Consider the following 13,366-nt stretch of genomic DNA (forward strand, 5'->3'; position numbering starts at 1 on the left):
TAGCTGCTAGAATTAGCTACGGTAAAATGCAAGCTCATGGTTCTAGCCAGGGTTGCTATGCTTAATGCTATGCCAAATAATATGCTAAATGCTAATGCTATGCTAAATTCTATGGATGATAATGAAAATGATAACGGAAGTTAGCATTCAGTCTGTTCCCCCTGGGCTCGCTACATAAGCGCTAATTATTGCCAGAGCCATGAAGTCGCGAGCTAACGAGACACAAACGGCGAATACAGCAAGCTCAGGTCTCTAGCCAGGGTGGTATGCTAAATACTATGCTAAATGCTAACGCTGGGCTAATTTTGATAGTGATACATTTGGGAATTCAGCACGAACAAATGAACGACGCTATGAGGCAACAGTGCTACAATGCCCGAGAAATGAACAGACGTGTTTTATTATAAATCTACTTTTATTTTGAAGACACAATTAGCATAAATACGCGGACGGCCTGCTGAAGGCCTGCAGGTTTTCGCTCCAGCCACGACTTCCGAGGACAAGGAGGTGATGGAGGAGAAGCTTCAGAGCTCCTCCAGGTTCTGTGAGTTCATCTCACGCGGTCCTTCTGCTCAGTCCAGCGGCTGGATGTTGTCCCAGACTCGGACCACGTCCGGATGATCGCTGAGAGCCTCCAGCAGGGAGGCGCTGGAGTCCAGCAGGTCCAGCGCTAGAGGAGCGGTGGAGTTAGCGATGTACTCCACCCCCGCCGACAGGGTGCGAACGCCCAGAGTCTCCAGCGCCGCCCGGACCGCCTTCATCGAGTTCATGTCACAGACGAACTGGAAAAGGAACGAAGAGCGATGAAGTCGAGCGCTAACAAGAGGAAACGGTAAATACAGCAAGCTCAGGTATCTAGACAGGGTTGCTATGCTTAATGCTAAATGCTAATAATAATAATGATAATAGCAGCTGGCATACCGTCTGTTGTCCGTATGCTAACTTGGTGGTAGAGTCTGAAGTATTGCTGCTCCACCTGGGCGGTTAAATTCTAATGCTAAGTTACATGCTATGCTAAATGCTAATGTAATGCTAAACAGCAGCTAGCATACAGTCTGATCTTCGTGAACGGCGAATACACAAAGCTCGAGTTTCTAGCCAGCGTATGCTACGTATGCTAATGCTATGCTGAATGCTAACGCTGGGCTAATTATAATAATGATACATTTGGAACTTCAGCACGAACAAATGAACGGTTGTACTCGACATGCCTTTAGCTTGCTAGCTCACATGCTAAGTAAATGCTAAATGCTAACAGCCTGTTTAGGTTTGATTATGAAAGGCTGGCTCACGGCCGTTATTCCGATTCGTCCCAAAGGGGTTCTAGCTACGGAGATCCTCCACACCGGCTTAGCCAGGTCCATAAAGACGTGGTTTGGTGGGTTTGGTGTGAGGATCTCCATAGCTAGAACGGGAAAGGTCCTTCCCTAAACTGTTTACCTGCAGAACGGGTTTCTCCTCGTCGTCCTCGGCCTCGTGCACGTCCTCGGCCCCCGACTCGATGGCCAGCTCCAGCGCCCGTTCCATCGTCATTCCGCCCCTGTCCGCCGCGATCACGCCCTTCTTGTCGAACTGGTGCCGCGCCCCTTCACACAGCGCCCCCCTGTGGACAGAAGTACCGACGTTATCGCATTGGCGTTATAGCATCGTAGCCTAGCGGTAGCGGCGGCGGACGCGGACCGACCCGTTTTTGGTCAGGACGTGTTTGATGCTCTGGTGCGAGCGGGTGTTGTTGTCCGTCACCACCTCGATGAGCAGCATGGATCCGCCGGGTCCTCGCGCCTCGTACAGGTAGCGCGCGCCGGCCTTCGACTTCTCCTGCGCGACACAGAGGCTAAAAACGTGACCTTTGACCCTGTTTCCATATATCTATATACCTGTACACTGCCTGGCCAAAAAAAAGGTCACACACTGTAATATTTGGTTGTAGCGCCTTTAGCTTTGATTACAGCACGCATTCGCCGTGGCATCGTTTCCACGAGCTTCTACAACGTCACAACATTTATTTCTGTCCAGAGTTGCATTAATTTCTCCCCCAAGATCTTGTATTGATGATGGGAGATTTGGACCACTGTGCAAAGTCTTCTCCAGCACATCCCAAAGATTCTCAATGGGGTTCAGGTCTGGACTCTGTGGTGGCCGATCCATGTGTGAAAATGATGCCTCACGCTCCCTGAACCTCTTTCACAATCTGAGCCTGATGAATCCTGGCATCGTCATCTTGGAATATGCCCGTGCCATCAGGGAAGAAAAAATGCATTGATGGAATAACCTGGTGGTTCAGTATATTCAGGTGGTCAGCTGACCTCATTCTTTGGGCACATAACGTTGCTGAACCTAGACCCTGACCGACTGCAGCGACCCCAGATCATAGCACTGCCTCCACAGGCTTGTACGGTAGGCACTAGGCATGATGGGTGCATCACTTCAGCCGCCTCTCTTCTTACCCTGATGCGCCCATCACTCTGGAACAGGGTAAATCTGGACTCATCAGACCACATGACCTTCTTCCATTGCTCCAGAGTCCAATCTTTATGCTCCATAACGTTTTTGCCGGTTAGCCTCACTGACAAGTGGTTTTCTTAAGGCTACACAGCTGTTTAGTCCCAATCCCTTGAGTTCCCTTCACATTGTGCGTGTGGAAATGCTCTTACTGTCACTATTAAACATCCCTGAGTTCTACTGGAGTTTTTCTACCATTTGATTTCACCAAACGTTTAAGTGATTCAAGATTTTTTCCCACATTCCTTCCTCAAAGATGATGCCCCCCCCAACCGTCCTTCCACTTTTTAATAATGTAGTAGTTTCAGCTTCTCCTTAGATGTTTTCTCTGCTTGATGCATGCCAATAATTTTATCCTTCTGAAACGGATGAACATCTTTTCCACGACCACAGGATGTGTCTTTCCACATGGTTGTTTAACAAATGAGAAGCTACTCACTGCATCAGTTAGGGTTAAATAACTTGTTGCCAGCTGAAACATAATCACCCATGCAGTAATTATCCAATGGGAGGCTCTTACCTATTTGCTTAGTTAAATCCAGGTGGTGACCTTTTTTTTGGCCAGGCAGTGTATCCATATATACGTATATACAGTGTATCACAAAAGTGAGTACACCCCTCACATTTCTGCAGATATTTAAGTATATCTTTTCATGGGACAACACTGACAAAATGACACTTTGACACAATGAAAAGTAGTCTGTGTGCAGCTTATATAACAGTGTAAATTTATTCTTCCCTCAAAATAACTCAATATACAGCCATTAATGTCTAAACCACCGGCAACAAAAGTGAGTACACCCCTTAGTGAAAGTTCCTGAAGTGTCAATATTTTGTGTGGCCACCATTATTTCCCAGAACTGCCTTAACTCTCCTGGGCATGGAGTTTACCAGAGCTTCACAGGTTGCCACTGGAATGCTTTTCCACTCCTCCATGACGACATCACGGAGCTGGCGGATATTCGAGACTTTGCGCTCCTCCACCTTCCACTTGAGGATGCCCCAAAGATGTTCTATTGGGTTTAGGTCTGGAGACATGCTTGGCCAGTCCATCACCTTTACCCTCAGCCTCTTCAATAAAGCAGTGGTTGTCTTAGAGGTGTGTTTGGGGTCATTATCATGCTGGAACACTGCCCTGCGACCCAGTTTCCGGAGGGAGGGGATCATGCTCTGCTTCAGTATTTCACAGTACATATTGGAGTTCATGTGTCCCTCAATGAAATGTAACTCCCCAACACCTGCTGCACTCATGCAGCCCCAGACCATGGCATTCCCACCACCATGCTTGACTGTAGGCATGACACACTTATCTTTGTACTCCTCACCTGATTGCCGCCACACATGCTTGAGACCATCTGAACCAAACAAATTAATCTTGGTCTCATCAGACCATAGGACATGGTTCCAGTAATCCATGTCCTTTGTTGACAAGTCTTCAGCAAACTGTTTGCGGGCTTTCTTGTGTAGAGACTTCAGAGGAGGCTTCCTTCTGGGGTGACAGCCATGCAGACCAATTTGATGTAGTGTGCGGCGTATGGTCTGAGCACTGACAGGCTGACCCCCCACCTTTTCAATCTCTGCAGCAATGCTGACAGCACTCCTGCGCCTATCTTTCAAAGACAGCAGTTGGATGTGACGCTGAGCACGTGCACTCAGCTTCTTTGGACGACCAACGCGAGGTCTGTTCTGAGTGGACCCTGCTCTTTTAAAATGCTGCATCATCTTGGCCACTGTGCTGCAGCTCAGTTTCAGGGTGTTGGCAATCTTCTTGTAGCCTTGGTCATCTTCATGTAGCGCAACAATTCGTCTTTTAAGATCCTCAGAGAGTTCTTTGCCATGAGGTGCCATGTTGGAACTTTCAGTGACCAGTATGAGAGAGTGTGAGAGCTGTACTATTAAATTGAACACACCTGCTCCCTATGCACACCTGAGACCTAGTAACACTAACAAATCACATGACATTTTGGAGGAAAAATGACAAGCAGTGCTCAATTTGGACATTTAGGGGTGTAGTCTCTTAGGGGTGTACTCACTTTTGTTGCCAGTGGTTTAGACATTAATGGCTGTATATTGAGTTATTTTGAGGGAAGAATAAATTTACACTGTTATATAAGCTGCACACAGACTACTTTTCATTGTGTCAAAGTGTCATTTTGTCAGTGTTGTCCCATGAAAAGATATACTTAAATATCTGCAGAAATGTGAGGGGTGTACTCACTTTTGTGATACACTGTATATATCACAACACACACACACACACACACACACACACACACACACACACACACACACACACACACACACACATAACCTGACTGCACGTCTTTGTACTGTGGGTGGAAACCGGAAGCGCCTGGACACGGGGAGAACATACTAACTCCACACGCTCCTCCTGGGAATCGAACCCAGGGCCTTCTTGCTGTGAGGAGACAGTGCTACCCACTGAGCCACCCATCGTGCCGCCCAGTCGATCAATTCTGACGTTTTGATGTATTGTGCTGAGAGCAGGAGACCTGGCATTCCTAATAAAGTAGCAGCAGCAATTACAATTTGTTTGATGTTTGTAATAATTGTAATTGCTGCTGCTACACCGCAATTTCCCTTCGGGGCTCAATAAAGTGAATCAATCAATCAATCAATAGCACCGGCCACTTTATTAGGAACACCAGGACTCCTGCTCTCAGCACAATACATCAAAATGTCAGAATTGATCGACTGGGCGGCACGATGGGTGGCTCAGTGGGTAGCACTGTCTCCTCACAGCAAGAAGGCCCTGGGTTCGATTCCCAGGAGGAGCGTGTGGAGTTAGTATGTTCTCCCCGTGTCCAGGAGCTTCCGGTTTCCACCCACAGTACAAAGACGTGCAGTCAGGTTAAGTGTGTGTGTGTGTGTGTGTGTGTTTTGTGATGGACTGGCGACCTGTCCAGGGTTTCCCATCTTTTACCCGGTGAATTGGACCCACAGCGACCCTGACCAGGATAAACCGGTGGTAAAACATACAGTGAATAATTGAATGATCTGATCGACTCTGGGACACCACAGCAGTCTGCTGGGGAAAAACATCAAGTGAGCGGCAGTTCTCGATTGATTTGATCTAACTGGATGATTACACTGTATGTAACACTGTCGCCTCACAGCTAGAAGGTCCTGGGTTCGATCCTTTCTGTGTGGAGTTTGCATGTTCTCCCTGTGTCTGTGTGGGTTTCCTCCCACAGTCCAAAAACATGCAGTCAGGTTAACTGGAGACACTGAATTGCCCTATAAGTGAATGGGTGTATGTGTGTGTGAGTGTGTGTATCTGCGCTGCGATGGACTGGTGCCCCGTCCAGGGTGTTACTGTGTGCCTTGCGCACATTGAAAAGCTGGGATAGGCTCCAGCACCCCCCCGCGACCCTAACTGGATAAGCGGATAAGAAAATGAATGAATGGATGGATGATTACATGAGTAAGCAGGTCGTCTGATGTTCCTACTGAAGTGACCGGTGAGCATTTATGGAGAACCAGAAGGACTGTAGTTCACTTACTGCCCCTTTAATAGCAGCTTCTACGGTGGCTTTGGGTAGATTTTTGTTCCTGCACTGCTCCACAAGCTGAGCCAGAGAGATGTTGTACTCCGGGTTCGATCCTCCCTCTGAAAACCAAAAGAAACCACAAACAAAAGGGTCAGAGTTGACCGTGACAATGCCAAGTTTCGAAGTTCAGAATCTCTGTGCTGGTGTGCTAGCGGAATATCCCACTGTGCCACCTGGACGCCCAACAAACATTTCTAAGAGAGGAAACAGTGACACTGGAAAACAGAGCATGAGCAGAAGTCAAGTGTTAATCATTGGAAATAACTGCTTCATCCTGATCAAGGTCAAGGTGGGTAGGGCCTCTATGGAAACACTATGGAAACACTGCAAGGGTGGAATATAACATATTTGTATAACAATATGTAAAAGTATTGCTAATAATTACATGTATATATTACATTCATAATAATATATATTTGATTATTATTATGTAGGGCAGTGGTGGCCTAGTGGTTAAGGTACTGGACTAGTAAGCAAAAGGTCACTGGTTCAAGTCCCACCACTTCCATGTTGCAAAATGTTGGGCCCTTGAGCAAGGCCCTTAACCCTCAATTGCTTAGACCAATCGCAATCGACCAGTCGATCACAGAGTGCACGCTGGCAGATCGCACCTTATTCAAACAGGTCACCGTGATGGACATAAAATGTGGCCACTGTTTCTTTAATTTGAGGTTTGTTACCATAGCTACACCTCAACCCACCTAGGTTTTCATTCATCGGTAGCAAGTTTGCGTCATTTTTGCATTTTTTCTTTTGTAACCTGAACTGTTTGTGAAGATGAAGGTGCAACCAAGCGCAAAGAAACCAAAAACGCTTCGATTCAGGCAGGAATGCTGCAGAGACGCTGTTTTATTCATATGTGGAAGGACGGAGCTGACGGAGAAATTTTAACCCTCAATCTGGCATTTATATGAAGTTAAGCGCCTCTGCTGGACTCATGACTTGACTCGGACTCTAGCCTAAAGACTCGTGACTTGACTCGGACTCTAGCCTAAACACTCGTGACTTGACTCGGACTCTAGCCTAAACACTCGTGACTTGACTCGGACTCTAGCCTAAACACTCGTGACTTGACTCGGACTCTAGCCTAAATACTCGTGACTTGACTCGGACTCTAGCCTAAACACTCGTGACTTGACTCGGACTCTAGCCTAAAAACTCGCGACTTGACTCGGACTCTAGCCTAAAGACTCGCGACTTGACTCGGACTCTAGCCTAAAGACTCGCGACTTGACTCAGACTCTAGTCTAAACACTCGTGACTTGACTCAGACTCTAGCCTAAAGACTCGCGACTTGACTCGGACTCTAGTCTAAACACTCGTGACTTGACTCAGACTCTAGCCTAAAGACTCGCGACTTGACTCTGACTCTAGCCTAAAGACTCGCGACTTGACTCGGACTCTGGCCTAAAGACTCGTGACTTGACTCTGACTCTAGCCTAAAGACTCGTGACTTGACTCGGACTCTGGCCTAAAGACTCGCGACTTGACTCGGACTCTGGCCTAAAGACTCGTGACTTGACTCGGACTCTGGCCTAAAGACTCGTGACTTGACTCGGACTCTAGCCTAAAGACTCGTGACTTGACTCGGACTCTGGCCTAAAGACTCGCGACTTGACTCGGACTCTGGCCTAAAGACTCGTGACATGACTCGGACTCTAGCCTAAACACTCGTGACTTGACTCGGACTCTAGCCTAAACACTCGTGACTTGACTCGGACTCTAGCCTAAACACTCGTGACATGACTCGGACTCTAGCCTAAACACTCGTGACATGACTCGGACTCTAGCCTAAACACTCGTGACTTGACTCGGACTCGTATTTTGTGACTTGTGAACATCTTTGTCGTATCTTATATTATTGTATCAATAAATGATTACATTAAAAAACAGACAATGAATATTTAAAACCTCTGACGGCGACTCTGATCAGCATGGTATACTTGGCGATGACTCGCGCCCGGGCAGCATCTTTAGGGATCTTGATGTCTTTGACTTTGGACCATTTGTTGTGACCGGCGAGGAGCACCGAGCACACGTGGACAGATCGGCCTGCTGAACACGGGAACCACGGTGGAGGGACGGGCGAGACACCGAGGCAGGGAGTCCTGTGTGGGTTCAGCTTAGGTTTAGGTGCGAACCTGTACAGAAGAGCACGCAACACCACTCCACCCGCCATCACCCTTCAGCACAAGAGGACAAAACAAAGCACAGAGATATTACAGGTTAAACATGATTAAACACGTGATGGTGGACTAAAGTATTCAGACAGGTGAGGTAGGGAATACATGTGGCTCAGTTTAATAAATGCAGCCAAACTAGTCCTATTTATATGAGCACAGAGAACTAATCACTCACTTTCTTAACCGCTTATCAAATTAGGGTTCGTGTGAGGGGGTGCTGGAGCCTATCCCAGCTTTTCAATGGGCGCAAGGCACACAGTAACACCCTGGATGGGGCATCAGTCCATCGCAGGGCAGACACACACACACATACATTCACTTATGGGGCAATTCAGTGTCTCCAGTTACCCTGACTGCATGTTTTTGGACTGTGGGAGGAAATCGGAGCTCCCGGAGGAAACCCACGCAGACACGGGGAGAACATGCAAACTCCACACATAAAGGACCCGGACCGCCCCGCCCCTCCTGGGGATCGAACCCAGGACCTTCTTGCTGTGAGGCGACAGTGCTACCCACCGAGCCTGTAACTGTGTGTTAGTACATGTAGCTGTTCCAGTCATTCAGTCAGATTGAGTGAATCCCTGAAATCCTGACAACTGTTCCATGCTCCTTACAAGTGCATGTCAACCCTTGAGCTCAACTATTAACACGGCGTGCAGAACATTCAGCACAGTCAAAAAATAAATCACAAATCTCATCGCGTTGGGTGTACCAATAATACATAAATAATAATAAATAAATAAATACATAATAAACACAGCACCCAGAATGCACTGCGCAGTGTCTCGGGGACGTATCGGACAGTAGAGAGGTTAAGTAAATAGCGACACTAAATAAATACCGTGCCATCTACCATATACAGCTTATTTAGAGTTATATAGAAAATTATGCTAATAACAATAATAATAATAAATAATAACAACAATACATAGTTTACTTACAGCTGAGCGACATTCACTTCTGTATAGGGCAGTGATAGCTCAGTGGTTAAGGTACTGGACTAGTAAACAGAAGGTTGCCAGTTCAAGCCCCGCCACCACCAAGTTGCCACTGTTGGGTCCCTGAGCAAGGCCCTTAACCCTCAATTGCTCATTGTAAGTCGCTTTGGATAAAAGCGTCTGCTAAATGCTGAAAATGTACAGAACCAACACTCATCACGCTCACACAACCCGAACACTTTTAACTGTAACACCCTGGTTCTTACTGCCAGAATAAAAGCTCTCCGCTTAAAACACGATTTTATTTAACTTTTTATTTATTATTTATTTACATTTTTCATTTAATTCGTTCTATTTTAATGCATCAAATATAATATTTTATGTCTTTTTTCTCTTTATCTTTTTATCAAAATAGTAATGAAATTTTTCTTTATATTCATTTAATTGTTTATTAGTATATTTGTTCTGTTTGTTTTTCTTTATTTACTTTCTGTCTTATTTATTTGTTCATTTATTTTTATTTGTTGGCATTTTATTTTTTTCTTATTTGTTTTTGTAATATATTATTTGTTTTATTTGTCTTTACTTTTCATCTGTTTTTTTATTGTTTAATTATTCCTTTCAGAAATTAATTTTTAATATTAAATTCTGTTTCTGTTTTGTTTTTATTTGTGTGTTTGTATCTGAACATTTTTCCTCCCTATTTAGCGCATCCATTTTGTCTTCCGCTGCTGACAGACTCCAGATTTGCAACCAAGGAGAGCACGCCGCTGCCCACGCCTTCTTTACACGTATACAGCCCTCCTCTTCTCATCCGTGCTTCCTGCACCGTGCTTCCTGCACGGGTGTCTCTTCTGCCAGTCAGGGTCCTTACACAGCATACGAAGACCCACCCACCCACATATAGTCCGGTCCACACCCTGCAGATACGGTGGCCAATTAGTATCTGCTGCAGGCACTGCCAATTATGTCCACTAGATGGCGCTCAGTCGACCGGTGGCAACACGGAGCCTCGAACCCGGGAGTTCAAAAATTTGTTGCTGGTGCGTGAGCGAAATATCTCGCTCTTTAATTTAGTTTATTTCACTTACTTGTTTCTTTCGGGTGGCACGGTGGCTGAGTAGGTAGCACCGTCGCCTCACAGCAAGAAGGTCCTGGGTTCAATCCCCAGGTGGGGCGGTCCGGGTCCTTTCTGAGTGGAGTTTGCATGTTCTCCCCGTGTCTGTGTGGGTTTCCTGCGGGTGCTCCAGTTTCCTCCCACAGTCCAAAGATGTGCAAGTGAGGTGAATTGGAGACACTGAATTGTCCATGACTGTGTTCGATATTAAACTTGTGAACTGATGAATCTTGTGTAATGAGTAACTACCGTTCCTGTCATGAATGTAACCAAAGTGTAAAACATGACATTAAAATCCTAAAAAAAAAGTTTCTCTTTTTTAATTGTTTATATATATATATATATACAGTGTATCACAAAAGTGAGTACACCCCTCACATTTCTGCAGATATTTAAGTATAGCTTTTCATGGGACAACACTGACAAAATGACACTTTGACACAATGAAAAGTAGTCTGTGTGCAGCTTATATAACAGTGTAAATTTATTCTTTCCTCAAAATAACTCAATATACAGCCATTAATGTCTAAACCACCGGCAACAAAAGTGAGTACACCCCTAAGAGACTACACCCCTAAATGTCCAAATTGAGCACTGCTTGTCATTTTCCCTCCAAAATGTCATGTGATTTGTTAGTGTTACTAGGTCTCAGGTGTGCATAGGGAGCAGGTGTGTTCAATTTAGTAGTACAGCTCTCACACTCTCTCATACTGGTCACTGAAAGTTCCAACATGGCACCTCATGGCAAAGAACTCTCTGAGGATCTTAAAAGACGAATTGTTGAGCTACATGAAGATGGCCAAGGCTACAAGAAGATTGCCAACACCCTGAAACTGAGCTGCAGCACAGTGGCCAAGATCATCCAGCGTTTTAAAAGAGCAGGGTCCACTCAGAACAGACCTCGCGTTGGTCGTCCAAAGAAGCTGAGTGCACGTGCTCAGCTTCACATCCAACTGCTGTCTTTGAAAGATAGGCGCAGGAGTGCTGTCAGCATTGCTGCAGAGATTGAAAAGGTGGGGGGTCAGCCTGTCAGTGCTCAGACCATACGCCGCACACTACATCAAATTGGTCTGCATGGCTGTCACCCCAGAAGGAAGCCTCTTCTGAAGTCTCTACACAAGAAAGCCCGCAAACAGTTTGCTGAAGACGTCAACAAAGGACATGGATTACTGGAACCATGTCCTATGGTCTGATGAGACCAAGATTAATTTGTTTGGTTCAGATGGTCTCAAGCATGTGTGGTGGCAATCAGGTGAGGAGTACAAAGATAAGTGTGTCATGCCTACAGTCAAGCATGGTGGTGGGAATGCCATGGTCTGGGGCTGCATGAGTGCAGCAGGTGTTGGGGAGTTACATTTCATTGAGGGACACATGAACTCCAATATGTACTGTGAAATACTGAAGCAGAGCATGATCCCCTCCCTCCGGAAACTGGGTCGCAGGGCAGTGTTCCAGCATGATAATGACCCCAAACACACCTCTAAGACGACCACTGCTTTATTGAAGAGGCTGAGGGTAAAGGTGATGGACTGGCCAAGCATGTCTCCAGACCTAAACCCAATAGAACATCTTTGGGGCATCCTCAAGCGGAAGGTGGAGGAGCGCAAAGTATCGAATATCCGCCAGCTCCGTGATGTCGTCATGGAGGAGTGGAAAAGCATTCCAGTGGCAACCTGTGAAGCTCTGGTAAACTCCATGCCCAGGAGAGTTAAGGCAGTTCTGGGAAATAATGGTGGCCACACAAAATATTGACACTTCAGGAACTTTCACTAAGGGGTGTACTCACTTTTGTTGCCGGTGGTTTAGACATTAATGGCTGTATATTGAGTTATTTTGAGGGAAGAATAAATTTACACTGTTATATAAGCTGCACACAGACTACTTTTCATTGTGTCAAAGTGTCATTTTGTCAGTGTTGTCCCATGAAAAGATATACTTAAATATCTGCAGAAATGTGAGGGGTGTACTCACTTTTGTGATACACTGTATAATTTCATAAATTTCCATCTTTTTGTGCAAATGTAGAAAATAAATTATTTTATTTGATGGTATTAAAGGACAGCCCGTTATTAGCTGTTTAAAAGCTCTCTGTTATTTCGGTGGGTTTTGTTTAGAAAGTTTTATGTGGTTTGGGATGCGGCAGCCACTGATTTTATTTGTGCTTAACGTAGCCTCACTCAGGGAGCAGTCGCCTGCTCAGTCACGCTCAGTATTTGTGTCACACAAATCATCTCCTCAAAAGTATTTCATTCAAAACTTTATTTATCTTCAGTAACCACCCTTGAACCTGACCTGGGTCTTGGTGGATCTGGAGCCTGTTCCAAAAACCCTGGACAGAAGGTGGGTAGGTGGGTGGAGGTGAATTTGTTGACTAGGGGTAGCCAGTCCCACCCATCTCGTTCTGCCTTTGTTTTGAATTGAACTGGACTGAGAGGGAGAGAGAGAGAGGGAGTGAGAGACAGTGAATGATTGAGAGAGAGTGAGTGAGAGAGAGTGGGAGAGAGAGAGAGAGAGAGAGTGGAGAGAGAGAGAGAGAGAGAGAGAGAGAGAGAGAGAGAGTGAGTGAGTGAGTGAGTGAGTGAGTGAGTGAGAGGGAGAGAGAGAGAGAGAGAGAGAGAGAGAGAGAGAGAGAGAGAGTGGGAGAGAGAGAGAGAGTGAGTGAGTGAGTGAGTGAGTGAGTGAGTGAGTGAGAGGGAGAGAGAGAGAGAGAGAGAGTGAGTGAGTGAGTGAGAGAGAGAGAGAGAGAGAGAGAGTGGGAGAGAGAGAGAGAGAGAGAGAGTGAGTGAGTGAGTGAGAGGGAGAGAGAGAGCGAGAGTGAGTGAGTGAGTGAGTGAGTGAGAGAGAGAGAGAGAGAGAGAGAGAGTGAGTGAGTGAGTGAGTGAGTGAGTGAGTGAGTGAGTGAGTGAGTGGGAGAGAGAGAGAGAGAGTGAGTAAGTGAGTGAGTGAGTGAGTGAGTGAAGAGGGCAGAAGGTCCACACACACACACAGCTAAGACCAGGAGTAACATGATCAGTCCTGCTCTGAAGAAGCTGAATGAACACATGAACAGCTGAA

The 13,366-nt window shown here is 46.0% G+C and overlaps 1 protein-coding gene across 1 annotated transcript; it reads right to left on the reverse strand.

Moving 5' to 3' along the window:
• Positions 1–396: 396 nt before the first annotated feature.
• On the reverse strand, positions 397–9,436 carry LOC134322004 (translational activator of cytochrome c oxidase 1). The gene is made up of 6 exons (XM_063003873.1): positions 9,199–9,436; positions 7,986–8,257; positions 6,027–6,133; positions 1,685–1,818; positions 1,441–1,603; positions 397–782 (listed from the first exon to the last, which is right to left on the reverse strand). Exons 2-6 carry the CDS (start codon positions 8,251–8,253, stop codon positions 573–575), a joined length of 882 nt encoding a protein of 293 aa, XP_062859943.1. The 5' UTR covers positions 8,254–8,257; positions 9,199–9,436; the 3' UTR covers positions 397–572.
• Positions 9,437–13,366: the final 3,930 nt, after the last annotated feature.

Source organism: Trichomycterus rosablanca, chromosome 10 (genome assembly GCF_030014385.1).
Source record: "Trichomycterus rosablanca isolate fTriRos1 chromosome 10, fTriRos1.hap1, whole genome shotgun sequence".
Classification (NCBI taxonomy): Eukaryota; Metazoa; Chordata; class Actinopteri; order Siluriformes; family Trichomycteridae; genus Trichomycterus; species Trichomycterus rosablanca.

Excerpts from the sequence above, each read along its gene's own strand:
- LOC134322004 (XM_063003873.1), bottom strand. The coding sequence starts at position 8,253 with ATGGCGGGTGGAGTGGTGTTGCGTGCTCTTCTGTACAGGTTCGCACCT. Across the intron at positions 6,134-7,985 it reads GATCAGAGTCGCCGTCAGAG|AGGGAGGATCGAACCCGGAG; the intron begins GTTTTAAATATT and ends TTTGGTTTTCAG. Across the intron at positions 783-1,440 it reads AGGAGAAACCCGTTCTGCAG|TTCGTCTGTGACATGAACTC; the intron begins GTAAACAGTTTA and ends TTCCTTTTCCAG.